The sequence below is a fragment of the Neofelis nebulosa genome, chromosome 3 (assembly GCF_028018385.1).
Source record: "Neofelis nebulosa isolate mNeoNeb1 chromosome 3, mNeoNeb1.pri, whole genome shotgun sequence".
Classification (NCBI taxonomy): Eukaryota; Metazoa; Chordata; class Mammalia; order Carnivora; family Felidae; genus Neofelis; species Neofelis nebulosa.
This window is the reverse complement of record NC_080784.1, coordinates 87,270,835-87,295,062: the sequence shown is the minus strand read 5'-3', so window position 1 is coordinate 87,295,062 and position 24,228 is coordinate 87,270,835. Positions and strand designations below refer to the sequence as shown.

General features: G+C 38.9%; 1 protein-coding gene and 1 long non-coding RNA gene across 2 annotated transcripts in view; one reads left to right on the top strand and one right to left on the bottom strand.

Annotated features, from left to right (window-relative positions):
- The window catches only part of LOC131507051 (uncharacterized), a 77,292-nt gene that overhangs the window by 38,720 nt on the left and 14,344 nt on the right, over window positions 1–24,228 (bottom strand). The gene's annotated exons all lie outside the window — the stretch shown is intronic.
- SCOC (short coiled-coil protein) overlaps window positions 4,126–24,228 on the top strand; it is a 44,394-nt gene continuing 24,291 nt past the window's right edge. The window contains exon 1 of the mRNA XM_058721318.1: window positions 4,126–4,255. Within this exon, the coding sequence (XP_058577301.1) occupies window positions 4,186–4,255 (70 nt within the window). The 5' untranslated portion in view covers window positions 4,126–4,185. The remainder of the gene's footprint in view (window positions 4,256–24,228) is intronic.

Sequence of the window (24,228 nt, the reverse complement as noted above, 5' to 3'; positions counted from 1 at the left end):
TGCTTATTGATTAACAATATCTCATCATATTTGTATATCACAATATGTTTATCATTCATCCACTGATGGGCATTTGGATTGCTTCCACCTTTTTGCTTCTGTGAATAATGAATGCTGCTACAAACATTCATCTACAAGTTTCTATGTGAATATATGCTTTCATTACTTTTGGATATATACTCTAGGAGTGGAATTTCTGAGTTTCATATGATAACTCTATGTTTAATTTTTTGAGGAACTGCCAAAATATTTTCCGCAATGGCTGCATCATTGTACATTCCCATCAACCATGGATGGGATTATTTTCCCATGTCCTTGCCATTATGTTCCACTTTTGTTATTTTTTTATTAATTCCATCCTAGTAGGTATGAGACTGTATCTCATTGTGGTTTTGATTTGCATTTTCATAATGACCATAATATTTAACATCTTTTCATGTATTTATTTGCCACTTGCATATCTTCTTTGGAGAAATATCTGTTCATGTTCTTTGGCCATTTTTTAAATTGGGTTGTATTTTTGTTGTTGAATTGTAAGAGTTATTTATATACTCTGGAAATTAAAGTTTTATCAAATACGTGATTTGCAAGTATTTTATCCCATCTGTAGATAGCCTTTTCACATTCTTGATAATGTCCTTTGATGTACACACTTTTGACATTTTCATGAAGTCCAAGTTATTTTTTCTTTTGTTGCTCATGTTTTTGGTGTCAATTTAGGAATCCATTGGGGCAACTGGGTGGCTCAGTCGATTAAGTGTCTGACTTTGGGTTAAGGCATGATCTCATGGTTCACAAGTTCGAGCCCCACATCGAGCTCTGTGCTGACAGCTCAGAGCTTGGAGCCTGCTTCAGATTCTGTGTCTCCCCCTCTCTCTGCCCCTCCCCTGCTCACACTCTGTCTCTCAAAAAATAATAAATTTTTTTAAATGTTAAAAAATTAATTAAAAATTTAGGAGTCCATTGCCAAATTCATGTCAATCCTCAAATTCATATGGAACTTCAAAGGACCCCAAATAATCAAAGTATTATTTAAAAGGAAAAACAAAGTTGGAGTACTCATACTTCCTGATTTCAAAGCTTGCCACAAAACTATGGTAATCAAAGCAGTGTGGTGCTGACCTAAGGACAGACATATAGTCCCATGTAATAGAACTGAGATTCCAAAACTAAAACCCCAACATCTAGACCAATTGATTTTTGACAAGGATGCCAAGACCATTCAATGAGGGAAAAAATATTCTCTTCAACAAATGGTGTTAGAACAGCTAAATATCCAAATGCAAAGAAATGAAGCTGCACCCCTACCCTACTGCACATGCAAAAATTAACTCAAAATGAATCAGTGACTTAAATATGGAAGCTAAAACAATAAAACTATTAGGAGAAAAAAAGGGGAAAATATTCACCATGGATAATTTCAATCCACAGATAATTCTCTACTCCAGGTAAAAGTGAACATCTCCATTATAACTTTTGCCCAAAGACTATGGAGACAGTAGTAATGCTGACTGACTTGAGTTTTCTCTCTTTTCATTCCCCCATCCATTAGGATTGATACTTCATAATAAATGTCCTTTTTTAAGGTAATCAGAAAGGCAAAGAATCGTTCACTTAGGCTAATTCTGGCAAAAAGTACCACTGGCCATGAGTAATAAAAATAAAACCCCCATACACAATTAAACCAAACATACCCTTTGGTTTCTAAATTCTTTTGCCACATTGATTACTTCTCTTTCATCCCCTCCCTTACCCAATAATTTTATCAGGAGTAGTTAACACAGTGGTTAAGAGCACAGACCCTACACCCAGAGGGTTTCCATTCCCAGCTTTACCACACATTTCACTGCTTGTCTTTTATTTAATATCTTCCCATGCCTCAGCTCCCTCATCTTTTAAATGGGAATAGTATTAGCATCTACCTCATGCTTGTTGCCTAGCACAGGGTATTACTTAAGTGTGTGCTATTATTTCTAGGGCTGACAGAGGAAGGATCGGGCAAGAGAGGTATTTCTATGCTTCCTAAAGTACTGGTCCATGATTATATACAGAGTTGTTAGAAAAAGCAGCTCATATGGTGGCCATGAACGTGTGCCTTGTAGACCTTCAAGTACAGGGAGTGTAATTGACTAAGGCCCCAGCTGCTGTGCTCTGAAATCCATCACCACGTTTGCACAGAGGCCTCACTTCCCACCAGCTGCTCCCACCCAGTAGCCAAGAGCTGCAGGAATGCCAAGGGAGGCCATTCCTGGGAGGCACAGGACTGCTCTTATGGTCAGCTTTGGCCACAGTACTCTTTGACAACCCTGTTGAAACTTCCTTAGTGTGAAAGATAAACTAGACCTTCCCTCCTACTTTGTCCTCACTGGGTTGGTCTTGCATCACAGTCTGATGGATCTCCTGGTCTTTTCTTTGCTCCCTCCCTATTTTTTCTCACCCTTTTAATCTTATCTAAGAGTCCAATTCTTAAAGGACTTGGACTAACACAGTCTGACATTCAAAACACTCTTAGATATGACCTTAACCTATATTCTACCTTATCTCCTACTTCTTAGCTATGAATGTCTTCCACTCTGGGTCCCTCTATGTGCCTACTGCTTTCCCACCTCTGGGCCTTTGTACATGCTCCTTCACTGAGAAAGCATTTTTGCCTACTAGACCCCACTTGTCATTGATCATGCATCTCAAGTGTCACTTTCTCTAAGCCTTTCTAAGATCTGCCAACCAGACACACTCTTCCCCTTCTCTAAACCTCCAGAACTCTTGCCTTTGAGCTGTTTTATAAGCTTATTGACAGCAATAACCATCTGTTACTTTGAACCCTCCAAAGTCCCCAGCTTGTACAAAATAGGCACTCAATATTTGTAGACTGTAATTAGAAAATTGGGGGGGAATTCTATTCTAGTGAATCTAATTTTTAACATTCAGGATTTCTAGCAGTTTATATCCATTTTGCTTGATATAGCAACAATGAACTCAGGTGGATAAAAAAAATCCTATGTATCAAAGCACTTAAGGCAGAACATATTATGTAGCAACTCAATTTTGATATCTGCTTAAAATTCTTCATTAAATTTGGTTGATTTTTTTTTCCTCTGAAAGTGATAATGAGAAACTCTAAAATAGTTTTGGGCTTGTCTATGTATCTGACAAGATATGTGACCAAGAAAAATAGTTGTAAAAACATGCTTCCTCCTCAGGGGCACTGGGGTGGCTCAGTTGGTTAAGTATCTGACTTCAGCTCAGGTCATGATCTCACAGTTCATGAGTTCAAACCCCATGTCAGGCCCTGTGCTGACAGCTCAGAGCCTGGAGCCTGCTTCAGATTCTATGTCTCCCTCTCTCTGTCCCTCCCCTGCTCATGCTCTGTCTCTCTCTCTCAAAAATAAATAAACATTAAGAGGAATAAAAAAAAAAAGAATGCTTCCTCCTCTAACAAAGGGCCCTTGGCTTAAGGGCTGGCAAGGCCATCATGCCCTCCCTTGGGCTCCTCCAGAAATAGAGAAGGGAGATCTGTCATTTTAATAAACTTTCCTAGGGTGAGGTATAGACATAGTAATATGAGAGGGCACTGATGAGCTCACTATGTAGCAAATACTACTTCCTCACATATATCTGATCATTTGTGGTCATTATTGTGGTTGACATTTATCAAGTGCATGGCATCCACTTTTAATCCTTAACAAAAGAATTATCATCATGTAGGACAGGAAATTGAGGCTCTGTGACCAAGTCATGCTGCTAGGTCACTAACCAAAATCCTTGACAAGTTGATTGTAGGTGTCCCAAAAATATGCCAATCACATAAAATTCAATTTCTTCTCCCAATTTCATTCCAGTGCTTTTTGGACAACTTCGTAGACAATGCAGCTCAAGCAAACTGCCAATGGACTAAAGGCAAGGTTTGGCATTTAGCCAGGGTACAGCAGTAATGCCAGCTCAACAGCTTCAGGTAAAGGGTTATAGCTCTTTAACTTGGGTCTCTAACTATTTCCGGTTAGGAACACAACACCCAGGTAAGAACGTCTCAGGTGGAAAGCAGGAAGAAGGTGGCTAGCGCAAGGATCGGATAGTACCTGCTTGGACACTCATTTATTAATGATTTAACAAGGGTGATCACATGGGAGAACAGCCGTTTTTCCCTGCCCTCATTTATCTCACTAACAGGCCTGAGCAGGGAGCAGGATGGAGGGGTCCAGCAAAGAGGAAGAGGAGGATGGCACGTTCACCAACATTTCCCTTACAGATGATATAGGTAAGGAAGAAAGCACTTGATGAATTCTGAAATATAAAATTCAGCGACTGCTCAGTTTTTAAAAAATATAACTTACTTTTATTTTAATGGTGAAACATGCTCATTATAGAAAACTTGGAAAATATAGCTACAAAATAAAACAAAAAACTTTTGTGTAAGAGCTATTTTTCTTTTCCTTTTAAATTAAGTGATTATTTAGAAAGTTTCTGTGGTTTTATTACATCTTCTTTTAAAATAAATCAACAAATAAAAATAAAAAATGTTTATTTCCTAAAAGCCCAGGAAATATAACCTCAATGTTGTTCATTGAACAACTTATGATATTATTACCATATTTTGTTCAATTATAGTCAATTTCTTCCCTATTTTGTCAAACAATTTTATCATCTCTGAAAATTGAACTAGAATATGCTGCAATTCACTTTAAGAATTATTTTGGAAAATGCCTTGTTTTTAAGCAAGGACAAAGTTTGGTGAATTCAACATGAGAGAAGGAAAAAGGGGAGGGTAGTGGTTCTAAAATGCTGACGGAAGGGATAACTATGGCTCATTCAACATTCCAGAGAAAACAGACAATGCTGAGTTGCACAATGTCAACTGGAAACACTTCAAACCCATAAGCACCCACGTCTTGGGGTGTGTGTGTGTGTGTGTGTGTGTGTGTGTTGTTGGCATTGTTTGTATCCAAGTTCCTTTAGCACAATCATAGTAAGAAGCCAGCAAGAGGGCAGTGAAGCAATGGGGGTTACTGATTTTGATTAACAGAGAGCAGACCATGAATATTTAACATCAATTGCTCTTTCATACAGCCACGCTTCTCCACTTTCTCCCTAAATGCTCAGATTCAAAAAGCCTCTTTTTAAAGTGCAGCCAGACAATTAGCACAAACCGCCAGCAAGCCAGCCAGAGCTAAGCTTCCCCTCCTGGCACTGCGTAAACATGCTGGGGGCTTTGGAAATCAAAGAGGAGCATTTTCAGCCTTTATGAGGAGAGGAAAGGTACAAGGTACAGGGTCTGTTGAAGAAATGGGACACCGCTGGCCTTAACATGCTCCCACCAGGGTGTTTAGCAAATGACAGAGCTACAGAAGGCAGCCAAGGAAACAAAGACCAAGGGAAACCTGTTTCTTGGCTTCTAGAAGGCACTGTGAATGAGGTGCTTATGCGTGGGGAGCTGTATATGCTGTGGGCGGGTACAGTTCATACAGAACTCTTGCTTGCTCTAAATTCACCCCAACCCAGGATTCTTTTCTAGATTGTAGCGTGGGCTGGGCCTGAAAGGGCAACCATGGCTGTGGCTGGGAAATGAGACTTTATGAAACCGCTCTCTCTCATCCAGCCCTTGGCACCGCCTCGGCCCTGCCCTCCAGGTCTCATCTTTGGCCACCCCCACACTGCAGTGCAGACAGAAGCAGAAGAGGGCGGAGGCAGGGGGGTTGAATTCAGGTGTCCTGTCTGCTGTTGGCAATGGTTTTGAGAACGACTCCTTCGGAGTTGCTTTTGCTAACCGCATCTGAGCCCGTGGGCGTGAACCTTGAATAAACTGGGACGGGGTAAGCGGTACTCCTGGGTTGGTCCTGAGAGTGGTGGCAGCCGAGTGGGGGCAACAGCGTCTCCTTGCTCCCACTCCTGACCTCCTCCTCCTTGGCTAGAGGAGGGTGCAGAATCTTTGCACACAAAGGGCCTTAAGGGATGGGACGGTCCAGCATGGTAACAGTGGGCTGAGGGACTGGTGTTAATGTGTGCTGTTTCACTATTTCAAGATGGCAAATGGAAATTGTTCATATACTTGCGACAAAAATGAACTGAAACACCATGGTTTTGGGTTTTTTTTTTTTACATAATTTTATCAATTTGATGTGGTAGCACTGGCTCGCTAAATGAGGTTCTAGGTCTTTGATTAAAAATAGGAAAACAAATTATTATGAAATAAATGCGTCTTGTTTAGTAGACATCATTCAAATCGTGGAGTCTGTGCAAGAGTAAAGCATTAAAAGGGCATTGCTTATATCATACAAAGTTTAGTCCAGGGACACCTGACTGGCTAAGTCGTTGAGCACCCGACTTTAGCTCAGGTCATGATCTCACGGTATGTGAGTTAATGCCTGGCATTGGGCTTGCGGCTGTCGGCACAGGCCCCTCAGCAGATTCTCTGCCCCTCTCCCGCTCACACACACTCTCTCTTTCTCTCTCTCTGTCAAAAATAAATCTTTAACAAAAAGTTTCTCTCTCTCTGTCCCTTGTGAGATTCTCTCTCTCTCTCCCTCTCTCCTCTCACTCACTTGCACGCCTCCCAAAAGAAAGTTTAGTCCAATTTCTCACTTTTCTTTTAATATATATTATAAAATTGTGTATTACTCAATGTAATATAGATTGCATATAATATATATACACAAGTACAAATACACATATAAATACAGAGGAGGTCCAGAAAGGTTAGGTGACTTGCCCGAGGTACACACTGGCTAGCCACATGTGGTATCTGAAGCTGCTAGATAATGGAGGTTCTCATACAAGGACTTTGAACACACAGTCAGGCCCCTCGTACTCTATGCTGATTCCCAGTGTGGCTGCTTTAGATCCAGTCACTGTCTCTTTTCACCACCTCAACCCGTCTACATTGTTTCTTTTCTTAATTTTTTTTTTTAGTATTTATTTATTTTTGAGAGAGAGACAGAGCGTGAATTGGGAAGGAGCAGAGAGAGAGGGAGACACAGAATGTGAAGCAGGCTCCAGCCTCCAAGCTGTCAGCACAAGAGCCCAACACGGGGCTTGAACTCATGAAGTGCGAGATCATGACCTGAACCGAAGTCAGACGCTTAGCCAACTGAGCCACCCAGGTGCCCCAACACTGTTTCTTTTCTAACCAAAGGAAGGCAAGAGAAAGGAGAATATATTTGCTAACTCCTTGGGGAGAGGACTGAAGGCATTAAACTTTGGATTTATTTAGGTAATCCTACTTCCTAAGCTAGTTGGTAAAAAGCTATGAAAACTAGCAGTGACAGCAGTTATTCAAAGCAGAAATTAGTCATACTCCATAAATTCATTTGTAGGTTATTGGTATGGATCAGACCAACTGTCTCTATAGAAACAAACTTATACATTATAGGATTATAGATCAGCTCATATAGTCTAACCCCATAGTTCCCAAACTGTGTGCCAAGGTGCCTCAGGGCACTGCAGCAAACCTATAGGGGCTCTATGGGGCACATCAAACTCTATCAGACATTGTGAGAACAGCTAGCTAGAGATTGTTCACAATTTCACATGAGACAGAGCTACATCTCTTTCCATGCTGGATTTACTATGGTTTCTGAGATAAAAAAGCAAGTTCTGCGTAAAAATCAATGTAGATCAGTTAATGAGGGTGTCAGTTTAACAAGGTTAGAGAAATTGTACAATGCCCAACAGGTGCACACATTCCATAAGTAAGTGATTGTTTATTTAAGAATGAAATAAAAAAGAAATTAAAATTTCCCTCAATTTGGTGTCTTTTTTTTTTTTTTCAAATGATTACTAAGTTTTAAGGACATAAGCTACTTAAGATGCTTGGACCTAAATACTTAATACCTGGAACTTTTTGGTATTTCTCTTGATTTTGGAGCACTGTGAAAAAATTCCTTAGACTCAAGGGCATTGTGAACCAAGGTAGTTTGGGAATCTCTGGTCTAAGTTATGCTGTAGCTGGACTGGCCTCCCTTCTGGGTTGGACACATACAACAGCAGAACAAAGACATTTGAAAGTGTTGATCTTTCCCTCCCTTCCTTCCTTCCTCCCTTCTTTCCTTCCTTCCTTCCTTCCTTCCTTCCTTCCTTCCTTCCTTCCTTCCTTCCTTCCTTCCTTCCTTCCTTCCCATGTTTCTGCTCCCCTGGATTTGATGCTATCACACTTCTCAAATTACCCTTCAACCTCTCTCTCATCGTTCTCAGGCTCCTTTTCCTCAAGTGTTTCCCCAAGATTCTGCCCTTGGCCTACTTTTCTTCTCTCTCTAGACACACTCTCTGGATGATCTCAACCACACCTCTGAGCTCCATTCTCACATCTTGACTATATACCAGTGACACTACAATAAAAGTTGCAAATTCAACACCTTTAGGGCCAGGCAATGATTCATGGTATTTCATCATTTATTTCATTCAATTTCCAAAAATGCTATTGATATTTAAATTCTTTTTCAGTTTATTAGGTTTTTCACTATGCATATATTTTTAGTTTTTTAATTTTAATGTGGTAAGAACACTTAATATGAAATATACCCTCTTAACAGATTTTTAAGTGCACAGTGCAGTGTTGTTAACTATAGGAACAACATTGTGCACCAGATATTTAGAACTTACTCACCTTAACATACCTGTTGATTAGCAACAGCCCCCTGTCCCTTCTGCCCAGAGCCCCCCTGCAGAGTTCCCATTCTATTCTTTGCTTCTACAAGTCTATCTTAGATACCTCATATAAATGGAATCATACAGTATTTGTCCTCATGTGACTGGCTTCTTGCACATGGTATAATGTCCACAAGGTTCATTCATACCATGGCATATTGTAGGATTTCTTTCCTTTTTTTAAGGCTGAATAATATTCCTTTGTGTTTATATACACATTTTTGTTTATCCATTCATCTGTTGATGCACATTTAAGTTGTTTTCACATCTTAACTATTGTGAATAATGCAGCAATGAACGAGAGTGCTAATATCCCTTCAAGATCCTTATTTCAGTTCTTTCAGATAAATATCCAGAAGTGGGATTCTTGGATCATATAGTATTTTTGTTTTCAACTTTTTTTAAAGTAATATCTATGCCCAACATGGGGCTTGAATTCATGACCGCAAGATCAAGAGTTGTGTACTCTACTGACTGAGGCAGGCAGGCACCCTTATTGCTAACTTTTTGAGGAAACTTTTTGAGGATACTGTTTTCCATGGCAGCTGTACAAATTTACATTCCCACCAATAGTGTGAAAGTGTTCCAGTTTCTTCATATCCTCACCAACACCTGTCTTTTTTCTTTTTTAATGATAGCTGTCCTAACAATGTTAGGTGATATATCATTATGGTTTTGATTTGCATTTTCCTGATAATTAAGTGACATTGAGCATCTTTTCACATACCTGTTAGCTATTTATATGTCTTCTTTGATGAAATGTCTATTCAAATCCTTTGCCCAATTTTAATTGGGTTATTAGTGCATTTTGTTATTGAGTTGTGGGAGCTCCTTATATATTTTGGAAGTTAATTCTTTATCAGATACATAATTTCTAAATATTTTCTCCTGTTCTATAGGTTGCCTTTTTACTCTATTGGTTGTTTACTGTGTAGAAGCTTTTTAGTTTGTTGTAGTCTCATTTGTCTATTTTTGTTTTTGTTCTCTGTGCTTTTGGTGCGATATCCACAAAATGACTGCCATGACTGATACCATGAAGCTTTCCCCTATATCTTCTTCTAGAAGTTTTATAGATTCTGGTCTTACATTTAAGTTTTTAATCCATTTTGAGTTGATTTTTGTGTATGGTGTAAGGTAAGGGTCTAATTTTATTCTTTTGCATGTGAGAGTTGAGTTTTCCCAGCACAATTATTGAAGAGACTATCCTTTTTCCATTGTATATTTTTGGCACTCTTGTCAAAGATCAGGGGACTGTATGTGCATGGCTTTATTTTGGACTCTGTATTCTGCTCCACTGGTTTATATGTCTGTCTGTATACCAGTATCCTATGTTTTAATTATTACAGTTTTGCAATGTATTTTTATTACACTGAAATCAGGAAGTATGACGCCTCTAGCTTTGTTCATTTATTTTCCCCAGATTGTTTTGGCGATTTGGGGACTTTTGTGTTTTAAGATGAATTTTAGAATTATTTTTTCTGTTTTTGTAAAAAATGCCATTGGGATTTTGATAGGGATTGCATTGAATCTGTAGATTGCTTTGGGTAGTTTTAACTACTGACAACCATAAAACACTGATGAAAGAAATTAAAGAAGATACAAACAAATGGAAAGTCATCATGCATCTTTTATTTATTTATTTATTTATTTAATTTTCTTTTTTCCCCCCTTCTCTTTATTTATTTATTTATTTTTTAAAAATTTACATCCAAGTTAGCATATAGTGCAATAATGATTTCAGGAGTAGATTTCTTTTTTTTTTTTTTTTTTTAACATTTTTTATTTTATTTTTGGGACAGAGAGAGACAGAGCATGAACGGGGGAGGGGCAGAGAGAGAGGGAGACACAGAATCAGAAACAGGCTCCAGGCTCCGAGCCATCAGCCCAGAGCCTGACGCGGGGCTCGAACTCACAGACCGCGAGATCGTGACCTGGCTGAAGTCGGACGCTTAACCGACTGCGCCACCCAGGCGCCCCAGGAGTAGATTTCTTAATGCCCCTTACCCATTTAGCCTATACCCCCTCCCACAAACCCTCCAGTAACCCTCCGTTTGTTCTCCATATTTAAGAGTCTCTTGTTTTGTCCCCCTCCTTGTTTTTATATTCGTTTTGCTTCCCTTCCCTTATATTCATCTGTTTTGTATCTTAAAGTCCTCATATGAGTGAAGTCATATGATATTTGCCTTTCTCTGACTGACTAATTTCACTCATAATACCCTCTAGTTCCATCCATGTAGTTGCAAATGGCAAGATTTCATTCTTTTTGATTGCCAAGTAATACTCCATTGTATGTATGTGTGTGTGTGTGTGTGTGTGTGTGTGTGTGTGTGTGTGTGTATCTCGCATCTTCTTTATCCATTCATCCATTGATGGACATTTGGGCTCTTTCCATACTTTGGCTATTGTTGATAGTGCTGCTATAAACACTAGGGTGCATGTGCCCTTTCAAGACAGTACACCTGTATCCCTTGGATAAATACCTAGTAGTGTCATTACTGGGTCATAGGGTAGTTCTATGTTTAATCTTTTGAGGAACCTCCATACTGTCTTCCAGAGTGGCTGCACCAGTTTGCATTCCCACCAGCAGTGCAAAAGAGATCCTCTTTCTCCGCATCCTCGCCAACATCTGTTGTTGCCTGAGTTGTTAATGTTAGCCATTCTGACAGGTGTGAGGTGGTATCTCACTGTGGTTTTGATTTGTGTTTCCCTGATGGTAAGTGATGTTAAGCATTTTTTCATGTGTCAGTTGGCCACCTGGATGTCTTCTTTGGAAAAGTGTCTATACATGTGTTTTGCCCATTTCTTCTCTGGATTATTTGTTTTTGGGTGTTGAGTTTGATAAGTTCGTTATCGACTTTGAATACTTAGCCTTTATCTGATATGTCATTTGCAAATATCTTCTCCCATTCCATCGGTTGCCTTTTAGTTTTGCTGATTGTTTCCTTTGCTGTGTAGGATCTTTTAATTTTGATGAGGTCCCAATAATTCATTTTTGCTTTTGTTTCCCTTACCTCCAGAGACGTGTTGAGTAAGAAGTTGCTGTGGCCAAGGTCAAAGAGGTTTTTGCCTGCTTTCTCCTCTAGGATTTTGATGGCTTTCTGTCTTACGTTTAGGTCTTTCATCCATTTTGAGTTTATTTTTGTGTATGGTGTAAGAAAGTGGTCCAGGTTCATTTTTCCACATGTCACTGCCCAGTTTTCCCAGCACCACTTGCTGAAGAGACTGTCTTTATTCCATTGGATATTCTTTCCTGCTTTGTCAAAGATTAGTTAGCTATATGTTTGTGGGTCCATTTCTGGGTTCTCTATTCTGTTCCATTGATCTGAGTGTCTGTTTTTTGTTTTTTTTTTTTTGGTTTTTTGTTTTTTTGTTTTTTTGTTTTTTTGGTTTTTTGCCAGTACCATACTGTCTTGATGATGACAGCTTTGTAATACAGCTTCAAGTCTGGGATTGTGATGCTTCCAGCTTTGGTTTTCTTTTTCAAGATTGCTTTGGCTATTCAAGATATTTTCTGGTTCCATATAAATTTTAGGATTGTTTGTTCTAGCTATGTGAAGAATGATGGTGTTATTTTGATAGGTATTGCATTGAATATGTAGATTGCTTTGGGTAGTATTGACATTTTAAAAATATTTGTTCTTCCCATCCAAGACATGGAATATTTTTCCATTTTTTTGTGTGTCTTCTTCAATTTCTTTCATAAGCTTTCTATAGTTTTCAGTGTATAGATTTTTCACCTCTTTGGTTAGATTTATTCCTAGGTATTTTATGGCTTTTGGTGCAATTGTAAATGGGATAGATTCCTTTATTTCTCTTTCTGTTGCTTCATTATTGGTGTATAGGAATGCAACCAATTTCTGTACATTGATTTTATATCCTGTGACTTTGTTGAATTCATGGATCAGTTCTAGCAGTTTTTGGTGGAATCTTTTGGGTTTTCCATACAGAGTATCATGTCATTTGAGAAGAGCAAGAGTTCGACCTGCTCCTGGCCTATTTGGATGCCTTTTATTTCTTTGTGTTGTTTGATTGCTGAGGCTAAGACTTTCAAAACTATGTTGAATAACAGTGGCGAGAGTGGACATCCCTGTCTTGTTCCTGACCTTAGGGGAAAAACTCTCAGCTTTTCCCCATTGAGGATGATATTAGCATTGAGTCTTTCATATATGGCTTTTATGATCTCGAGGTATGATTCTTCTATCCCTACTTTCTTGAGGGTTTTTATCAAGAAAGGATGCTGTATTTTGTCAAATGCTTTCTCTGTGTTTATTGAGAGGATCATGTGGTTCTTGTCCTTTCTTTTATTAATGTGATGTATCACATTGATTGTTTTGTGGATATTGAACCAGTCCTGCATCCCAGGTATAAATCCCACTTGGTCGCGGTGAGTAAGTTTTTAATGTATTGTTGGATCTGGTTGGCTAATATCTTGTTGAGGATTTTTGCATCCATGTTCATCAGGGAAATTGGTCTATAGTTTTCGTTTTTAGTGGGGTCTTTGTCTGGTTTTGGAATCAAGGTAATGCTGGCTTCATAGAAAGAGTTTGGAAGTTTTCCTTCCATTTCTATTTTTTGGAACAGCTTCAAGAGAATAGGTGTTAACTCTTCTTTAAATGTTTGATAGAATTCTCCTGTAAAGCCATCTGGCCCTGGACTTTTGATTTTGGGGAGATTTTTGATTACTAATTCAACTTCTTTACTGGTTATGGGTCTGTTCAAATTTTCTATTTCTTCCTGTTTCAGTTTTGGTAGTTTATACATTTCTAGGAATTTGTCTATTTCTTTCAGATTGCCAACTTTATTGGCATATAATCACTGGTAATATTCTCTTATTATTGTTTGTATTTCTGCTATGTTGGTTGTGATCTCTCCTTTTTCATTCCTGATTTTATTTATTTGGGTCCTTTCCTTTTTCTTTTTGATCAAACTATCTAGGGGTTTATCAATTTTGTTAATTCTTTCAAAGAACCAGCTTCTGGTTTCATGGATCTGTTCTACCGTTTTTTTAGTTTTGATAACATTGATTTCTGCTCTAATCTTTATTACTTCCTGTCTTCTGCTAGTTTGGGGTTTTATTTGCTTTTCTTTTTCTAACTCTTTAAGGTGTAAGGTTAGGTAGGTTGTGTATCTGAGACCTTTCCTCCTTCTTGAGGAAGGTCTGGATTGCTATATACTTTCCTCTTATGACCACCTTTGCTGCATCCCAGAGGTTTTGGGCTGTGGTGTTATTATTTTCTTTGGCTTCCATGTACTTTTTAATTTCCTCTTTAACTTCTTGATTAGCTCTTTTATTTATTTATTAAAAGATATGATTTTTAAGTAATTTCTACACCCAACATGGAGCTCAAACTCACGACCCTGAGATCAAATCACAAGCTCTACAGACTGAGCCAGGCACCCCATGCATCTTTTAAATACAGCAGATACTGTTCTTAATAAAATTTATTTCCAATAGTGTCTTAAGTTTAATTCTTTCAAGAAGGACATGTTTTGTTTGCATATCAAATATATAGGCACATTCTTCATTTCTTATCACCATTTTCCTTGAAACACATAGTCCTCTTGGACTCAATTTCATTTACTACTTTTGATTGAGGTAAAGGAAGAACAAAAGTTTACTTTTATCTTAACTCTACTGTATGAAAGGCAACAGAGCAAACCGTGCTGATAAAATGGTAACCAATGCTGAGCCTAAGGGCCAGGAGTCCAGTCAGGTGAGGACTCCGGCTCCCTGGAGAGCACGTGCCCTGACCAGAATGCAGAGCTGTTTTCCACTTCTAGCTGACCTTTGCCATGAAGAAACAGAAATGCAAACAAGCAGAATTTTCAAGGGACACCAGAGATGAAGATTTTTTGTATGTGCAACTTTCTGATTTTCCCATGGTTTTCACCTAATTCTAATTGTAGAAATGATATCACAGAGGTCCCAACAAACCATTTCTGCAGGATGGATGGGATTGCAGAAAATATTTTCACACTTCTGGTCTTGAATCTTTATTCTTTATCATTTGTCTTTATCTCTCTTCTGAGTTTCTGATTCATAATCCATCTGCTTCCTAGGCAACTAGATAATGTCCCAGGTGTTAAAGGAACTTATCTCCCCCCACCCTCACCCCTCAATCTGTTCCCACTCCTCATTCACAATCTTAATGAATGGTCCCATCATCCACCCTGTTCCTTAAGCTAGAAATTCGTATGCCATTATTTCATTCTCATCTCTCACAATCCAAACAGTCACTGATTCCTGTTCACTTGACCTTGAAACTGTTTCTCAAATATATCTGGCCTCTCTATCCCTACCACCACTTCCCTGGACAAGGCCCTCATTATCTCCCACATAAACCACAGCATCAACCTCCCAACTGTTCTTCCTATTTCAATTCCTATCCCTTCAAATCAATCCTCCACACTGACCATACCATACCTTCTCCCTGCAGAGAATAATCAATGTGTTGCATTTCCTGCTGGATGAAGTCCAGGACTCCTAGCATGGTATTTAAAGGTTCCCTCTGCTTGGTGCTAGAGTTCTCTTCAGCGTCATTTCCCACAAACATGGTTTGGGCGCAGTAAGAAACCATTTTCCATGCACTATGTCATACCTCTGGACTTTGTCCATGCTGTTCTCTTTGCCTGGAATAATACCACTCACCCTTCTCTTGCCTAGCTAATTCCTACTCATCCTTTAAGAATCCACTGAGTGGAGGGCCTGGGTGGTTCGATCAGTTAAGCTTCTGACTTCAGCTCTAGCTGTGATCTCACGGTTTGTGAATTCGAGTCCCACGTCAGGCTCTGTGCTGACAGCTCAGAGCCTGGAGCTGTTTTGGATTCTCTGTCTCCCTCTCTCTTTACCCCTTTCCCCACTCCTGCTCTGTTTCTCTCTCTCTCTCTTTCAAAACTAAATAAATAAACATGAAAAAAAAAGAAGAATCTACTGAGGTATCTCCTCCTTCTGGAAGCCTTCTTTGACCTTCTGAGACTGAGTTAGGTTTCTTTTCTCCTTCCTGAGAACCCCAAGCTTACCTTTACCTATGTTTTTTCACAGCATATTGTATTGATGTATATGTCCTACCCAATAGACTGTGAGCTGCTAGAGGACACAGCCTGGGTTTTTAAATGTCTGTACTTCTAGAACCTAGCACAGTGTCCAGCACAAAACAGCCAATATATTTTTGCCAAAGAATTCTGACTGAGTTTGTGTGTATATTGGGGTGAGGGCCAGTTAGGCAGGCCAGTCCCTAGCTGAAAATCATCTCCTACGAAAATTATACTTTTTAACATTTGTTTTGTATCTTCATTTGTGAATCAGTTTAATGCTGCTTTCAGAAAACATTTATTGAGGCTGTACTATCATGTTCCCGGTAGTAGGCAGGGCCTGGCTATTTGAAAAATTGGCTCAGGGTAGTGTAGCAGGAAGGGCTTAAACTCTGGGGCCAGAAATGCCTGGATTTGAATCCATTAGAGCAAATTATTTAACATCCCTGAGCCTCAGTTTCCTCAGTTCAAAGTGATCATAAAAATATGTCTCAGAATTGTTTTGAAGATTAAACGAAACAATAAAGGAAAGTTCTTGAACTAGCCTGGCATACAGAAAGTGTTCAGTACATTTTAGTTCATCCTCTGTCCATTTCAAGGAGCTCACACAAAAGTTTCTTTAAAGGCTCCAAGATTTGGCCACATCAGTTGTCATAGTAACGGCAGCGTCCTGTGGACTCGGTAAGCCAGGACTGCCTGTTGACATCCTCCTGATAAGGAGGCTTATGGAAGAAGGAGGAGGTGGATGTGAACAAACTCTAAACAAGAGCATGAGTCTTTTCTGATAAAAATAACTCAGCTCCTCTGTTTCCTCTTCATCCTGGCCCTCACGTCTTCCCTGCCGCTGTTGTTCCCATCGCTGTTCTCCTTTATGCCTCAGCCTCCTTCCTGACTCTGCTCTCCAAAACCTCTCCTGAATAATATTCAAAGCTGCTTCTGCGTCTGCTTTTGGCATCAGCCAATTAGCCCTCATTGTAAGGTTGTAATAAGCTTCCCAGAGAAGTGGCACAATTGTTGTGCGCTTTTATTCAGTGCTGCTTCCTACCACTATATGGAAAATGCAACAATACCCTCCTCATGCCCTGCTGAAAGCAGCCTGGGTTTGAAAAGCTTTCAGAAGGCCATCTGCCATCCCCTCAGCCAAGCAGAAGATCAGACACGAGGCCCTGCATTAGTTAGCACTCCAAGTAAAAGGTATCAAGGGCTTGTATTGCTTTTCATCTCACCCTCCATTATAATACAGCTAAGGAAGGAAATAGACTTGTGGCTATCCAGCTGGGAAACACACTGAGCCATGTCAGGAGTTTTGTCCATGAAAAGGGAGCCGGCCTTTCTTTTCTGATGGTGAATGGAGCCAGTGTTTGCAGCTAGCACGACGCTCCGATGCTCCCGAGGGTTTGCTGCACTGCTGGTAATGGCTTTGCCAGTTACTCTGGACCTTTTGGGAGGATAGTGTGCAGATGAGAGTCCCAGAGTGGAGGCATCGTTAAATAAGTACACAAAGATGAGGCAAGCATCTGCATGTGTGCTGGTCAGGAACAGTGAAGCTTTCCCTAGTCATCTCTATTTACCCTGTACCATAAATTTGGCCATGAATATTAATTTAAAAGATTATTCAGGGGGGCTCCTGGGTGGCTCAGACGTGTAAGCATCTGACTTCGGCTCAGGTCATGATCTCACGGTTCATGGGTTCGAGCCCTGAGTTGGGCTCTATGCTGACAGCTCAGAGCCTGGAGCCTGCTTTGGATTCAGTGTCTTCCCCACCCCCCCCTGCTCCTCCCCTGCTTGTGCTCTGTCTGTCTCTCTCAAAAATAAATAAACATTTAAAAAGTTAAAAAAAAAAAAGATTATTCAGACATCCTTAGGGATGTCGAAAAAAAGATCATCTCTAGCATGATAGAAATGGTTTTGTAGAAGAACTGAACAAATGTACTCATTGCACCAGCAATGGCGGAAAGTTTCAGCAAATCTTAATTGACATGTGGGATCCATATAAGTATAGATAATGACATTGGTTGAGTGGAATATCTGTTCCTGTAGGCTGAAGATAATATGGACAGTGGCATTAGGAATACCTCCGCTGGCCCAGCAAAATGCTTTAGAGACTTAGCATAAGAGATTCAATGAGAAAAAGGAGATTAACTCTGCTTCTCAGTAGCTTTTGAGAGTTGCATGGCTCTAGGGTCACTAATGTATTGCTAGAAATTGTAAGTGCTCTGTCTGTGAAAAATCTTCAATCGGAGGAAATCCACTTAACTGAAATAAATTATCTAGCATAATGCAAAAACTAGTTTTAATAAACAAGCGTAGGAAATAGAGTGTTAGGACAGTATCTGCATGTTTTCGGTAATCTAGAGTGTTCTCTCATTTTCTCATCAAAGGATGAGTATCAATATTTTGACTCTTCCTTTAAAAGACAAAACCATCCATCAGTTGTCTTGTATCAGAAATGTGTTTCTTCTTCATTAGATTAACAAAAAAAAAAAAAGGGAGCAAGAATCTTTTATGTGAAAATATACAAAATCCTTCATAATTGTGCTAATTTTTTCTAATGAAAAATCCATAGATGATATAAAAACAAAAACAAAACAAAAAAAACCTCAGGAGTGAATTTTATTTACCTCAGCTCATGACCTAATGAAATGCTGATTTTTCCCTGGCCCTTTTACTGTTGAGAAGGGGGTGAGGCAGCTATTTTCCAACATCAGGACCTTCCTTTCACAAAGGCTCCAGTCGGGTTAGATCAGCTTTGGGCACACTTCTTCTCCCATGTCTCCTGCCAGCCTGACTCATTCAGAATTTGAGGGTCAGATCCCAGTTCCTTAGACCCTTATAGTTCCCTCAAGCAACCCTTTGAAGATTCTCTTTAAGCTTTAAAAGAGAATCTGAAGATATAGAAAGGGAGGATAACTCTAAAAGAATAGGACAAACGGGTTGAACCAGCTTCCTTGAACTCCTCAACCCTAGGAATAAAAATTTTAAATGATCCAAAGGTTATAAGTGGCCCTCCTGGAAATAATATGTACATCAATCACAGAACCAGAGTTATTGTAAAAACTGTCCCAGAAAGACATGTTTTGCTTGCACAGATAGACATTAGCATTCATTTTCAATCCTTGACATTGGACATGGAAAGGACTCAGTGGCAGCCCAATGAATGGTTCGGGAGAACAGTGGGTCTCCCCTGCTCTCTTTCTGTTTCAGTGACCTGGGTCTTCCCTCCACCAGCCTTCCCAGGTTGCACGCAGCCAACAACCGCTTCTTTTCAGCCCTCACTGGCTTTCTTCCCCATTTAATCATTGTTCCCTTGTTTCTCCACACACACATTTCATTGTCAGCTTAATGACTTTGGCTCAGAGTCCTTGGCTGTGCACATACGTGGTTCTCTGGTGTCTGGTAGCATGATGTTACGAAAAGCTGTTTGAAAAAGCTTGCATTTTAAAACACATTCTCCCTTTTTTATCCCTCCTGAGAATCTTTACTACCTTTTCCCAGCGGACAAAAGACTACTATTATTTGGTCATCCGTGTGAAATTCTGCTTTCATTTTCATTCTTAACGGCAAGGTTAGTGGGTTTTTCTAAGGTCACGATAACTCTTCAGAAAGCTTCATTTATAAAAATATTTAGAAGATTTTTTTTATCCCTTTTTATTTTAGAATTTTAAACGGCTTCAGCTTTGTGCTTTATAGTGTTTCTCAACTTACACAGTGGAGTCCTGTCCCTTCTGCTTTGAAAAAAGTGTAAAAGAAACCCCCAGAATTTCTGTAAATAAAATGCAGTTGATGTATAATTTGAGAGACTCAGTCACAGTTGGCAGTGACTGTTGGCCCCTAAACCCTAAATTTCTCAGCCAATGCCTCTCTGTTACATAGTGTGATTCCCAAGCACACAATTGCCCAGAGAAGCCTGTATTTCAAGGAATTTCTCAAAGAATAGTTTTTTTGCAGTATGTTTTCTATTAACACAAACAGTAACTCCTTTATTGGCCCATTTTGTAAGTTGAGACATCATCCTTTTTCCATAGTAGTTAATCATTTGACTGTGAAAGGAATTAGGCAAATTGATAGCTCACTGATCACTTTTTAAAAGCAAACCGTATATGAAATATTTTTGTCATGTTCCAACGATTAAATCTTTAAAGGTTTTACTTTGTTTTTTAACTTTTTTGTTTCTGTTTTTGGTTTTGGTTGGGGAGTCAGAAAAACTAAAGCAGTCATTAGAGAAAGAGGATTAATCAGCTGTCACTCTAGTTTTCCACAGGTTCTCAATTCTGATGATGCTTTAAAAATCAGTTGGATTCTTTAGAAATCCTAGTTAACTCTCTGGATACTTGATATCATCTAAAAAGTAACCCAGCACTCCTCACAACTAAGAGAGTCACAAAATTAAATACTTGGAGTAAGCCCACATTTTACTAACTGGTCATGTATCTCCTAGATGAATAATAATAACAAACATTTACAGAGAGCTTAATACATACCAGGCACTATGCCAAGAACTCCACACTCATTATTTCATTTAATCCTCAAAAATACCATGTGATCAGCATTATCCCTACTCTTCACATTGAAAAGTGAGGCTCAGAAAGGGTTAGTAACTTGTACAAAGCACAGGTGGGATTCCAGCCTAGGTCTGAGTGACTTCAAAGCCTTTTGTCAGATGACAATGCATCTGGGTAGAAATTACTAGTTAGATAGCATGACCACATTATACTGACTAGGTAGAAGCAATAAGGTACCCACACTGCAGGTATTGAATAATGAAATGTGGTCCCTTAGTTATATTATGAGGTCAGTGTTTCAAAAATGTAATCATAGAATCAGAGGGCACAAAGAGCCCCAGGGGCTCTCTGACAATGTTGGAATATGTTTAGACAAGAAAGGCAGAATATAAAATTGTATCTATGTTGTGATTACAGCCATGCGAAGGTAATTTATATATATGGACCAGGATGGAAAGAGAATTCAAAACAACGTATTTATTAGTGTGAAGGGATTATAGGTTATTACATTTTCATGTTATATTTATGCAATAATTTCTTCTTTAAAGATAAGATTAACAGGGAGAGTTTTTCTAGCATATGGAAGTAAGATATAAATCCTAGCAGGAGTGCTGATCTTGAGAGGCATGCGAAATTACCAGTGCTAGGATTAGGGACATCTATCAAGACATCACTAACAGCCTTTTGCATTTTTTAGTGATGCACACAGTAATCTGTCTTAAAAAATAATACGTAGAAAGTGGCAAACTTAAGTATAGGACACACACAGGCAAGAAGAGCAGGGGAGATAAGACATGAATTATAAATGCCACCCTTCAGGACAGTCATGTCTTGCTTTGGTTTTTTATTTTGAAACAATCTCAACTACAGAAAATTTGCAAGTATCCTAAAAAGGATTCTTTTTTTTCCCCCTGAATTATTTGAGAGTAAGTTGCCAAACCAATGCTCTACCACCACCAGAAGCATGTGGTGTGTATTCCATACAAACAAGAACTTTCTCTTCATCGTCACAATACAGACAACAAAGCCAGGAGAATGACATTCATATATTACTATCACCCAATCTTCAAAGAGAATTTGTCTTACTAGTTGCCTTGATAACATCCGTTACAGCAAAAGCATCCAGTACAGGATCATGAATTGTGTTTAGTCATCATGTTGCTGTAGTCTTCTTTAGTCTGAACAATTCCTCAACCTTCACTTGACTCTCATGACCTTAATACTTTTGAAGATTATAGGGCAGTTATTTTGTAAAATAGTCCTCAAGATCAGTAAGTTTGGCAAGAATATCACAGAAGTGACACTGTGTCCTTCTCACTACATCCTATCAGGTGGTCCATAATTTCTATTTGCCCCTTTACTATTGAGGTGAACTTTTATCCTTTGATTATGGTAGTATCTTACTCCTTTTTCTTTTAGTAATAAACTAGTATTTTGGGGTGAGATATTTTGATACTATGGAAATATTCCATTTCATATCTACCTATCTGTCTGTCTATCTATCTTCATCTATCTATCTGTATCAAAGTAAACTCATGGTTTCCTAATTTACCGTAGGAGTTATAATCCTCAGTATATCCTTAGAGAAGGAGAAAAGGAAGAGCTACATAGTTGTTTGAAATCTGTATAGGTAGCATCTTAATCAAGTATATATAGATTCTATTCCTATGTCCATGAACTATTAAAATTCTCACTTAAACTTGCTTTATTTCTTCTCTATATTTTGAGACTACGTAAATATTTCATTTCACATCAAACTATTTATGTATTTATTTATATCAGAATAGAGACATGATTTCCTAAATTATTGAATGGCTTCTAATTCTTAGTATATGAAAAGAGAGATAGGGAGAGATGACCAACAAGGAAATACTGAATACTCCTTTATTCATTCATCCACTTAACAGATATTCAGTGGAGCCTAGGATGTACCAGGCACTCAATTCAGGCTGTAACTTCAGTGCATCTGGTTTGAGCCTTAAGCAGCGTTCCTCCTGAAGTGAACAGCCACTGGGTACAAGACAGCACTTGTTCCTGTTACCATGTGGCTGGGACCCCCAAAGTTGTTAGCCTTAATTTCTTTAAAGTTGTGAACGTTTATTTCTCTTGGGAGATGGGATATTTATAAACCGAACACTAGTATTTCATACAGATCTCAAAATCAGGACTCAGTAAGTTAGGATTATGGTCTTAACTTTCACATATCAGATATAACACCATTACAAAATGTTACAAAGTGATGTATGGCAGAGCTGGCTGTCTTTATCGTGTCATTATACTATTTTTCATAACTCTTCCTCCTACAATGTTTGAAGGAAAACACTTCATCACATTTTGTCTCATACTCAACACTAATAAAAATCAGTTCATAGTAGCATCTTTAATTCATTGTACCTCACGCCTTCTCTTTTTCTCCCTTTTTCCTCATTCCTCCTACAAGTTTTTATCCACTCTGTTTTCTTTACCTTGCCTTTTATCCTCTCTTGATGGCCCTCTGTGACCTTGTTTCTCCCTTCCATGCCTTGCTTTATCCTTCCTCTCTCTCTCTCTCTCTCTCTCTGTCTGTCTCTCTCACATCTAAGAGGTCTCAGGTCCTCCTTCTTTTATTCTCCATCTTGATCTCACGGCCTGACCTTTGCATTTTTTGTTCCTCTCATTCTGACATTGACTACACTCCCTATTGGTTGTTGGCTTAAGGGTTTGGAGATCAAGCAATACCTCACCAGAGTTGAATAATTATTTTTGAAAAGTTTTAGTTTTATTATTTTAAGTACATGGAAAGAGACTCTGTGGCTCAGGTAAATTTAGGCTTAAGCACTGATAATCTGCAATAGTTACAATCATTGCTGCTAAATCTATTAACTGTTCACATACAAACACTGCTGCTAAGGTTTGTTTGTTTTCTCCTATTTGTTATTCATTTATAGAGTATGCCTTTTCTTAAGACAGTACTGAGTAATGATTAGTTTTCTAAGCTCTTCAGTTGAAGTCTCTGAAATCAAATCCTGGCTCAACTAGCAGTGGTAACATGGGACATGTTGTTGAAGCTCTCTAACTTTGGTCTCCTCATCCAGAGCATGGGGACAGCAAGTGCCTACCTCATAAAAAATTGTGTTAATAACTAAATAAGATAGGGGCGCCTGGGCGGCTCAGTTGGTTAAGCATCCGACTTCGGCTCAGGTCATGACCTCATGGATCGTGAGTTCGAGTACCACGTCAGGCTCTGTGTGCTGACAGTTCAGAGCCTGGAGCCTGCTTTGGATTCTGTGTCTCCCTCTCTCTTTGCCCTTACCCCGCTCGTGCACACGTGCTCTCTCTCTCTCTCTCTCAAAAATAAATAAATAAATAAACTTTTAAGAAAGAACTAAATAAGATAGTTCTTGTGAAAGCATGTGTCACTTAGGGAAAGCTGAATGAATGTGATCTATTATTACAGGTGGTGCACTAGATGGTACAATGTTCTTATATGGTTTTGTACAAAAAAAATCTATTTGAAAATATAGTAAACACATTTGTGATAAACAATGGAAAATTCTCTATAATTAATATTCCTGGCTAAACAAATTATTTTTGAAGGCTTTTTTTTTAATTCTCACTGCTAATAGGCAAAAAAAAAAAAAAAGCTCAAAATATGAACCTTGTATTGCAGTTAGCTAAAATTCTAAAATTCACCCATGATTCTTTATAGCTCTACTTGAAAGAGCAGTTATTTTCCTTTTTCTATCACCCCCTCTGTCCTAATAATCCCCTCCAGGAAATTCCATTAAGTTTAAATATTTAAGGATACAGGGGCACCTGGTTGGCTCAGTCAGTACAGCATGCAACTCTCGAGCTCAGGGTTGTGAGTTTGAAAACCACATTGGATGTAGAGATTACTTAAAAGTAAAATCTTAAAAAAAAAATAAAGATATAAAAACTGAATGCCTTAAGATAGGGAGGCTGTAGAAACCTTACTTCATCAGCGTGGTAAATGACAGATGTTCTGGTCAATGCCCAGGACTCCCCAGTGAAATGTCATCATGAGGTAAGCCCTTCCCAATCTCAGTGGATTGTAAGG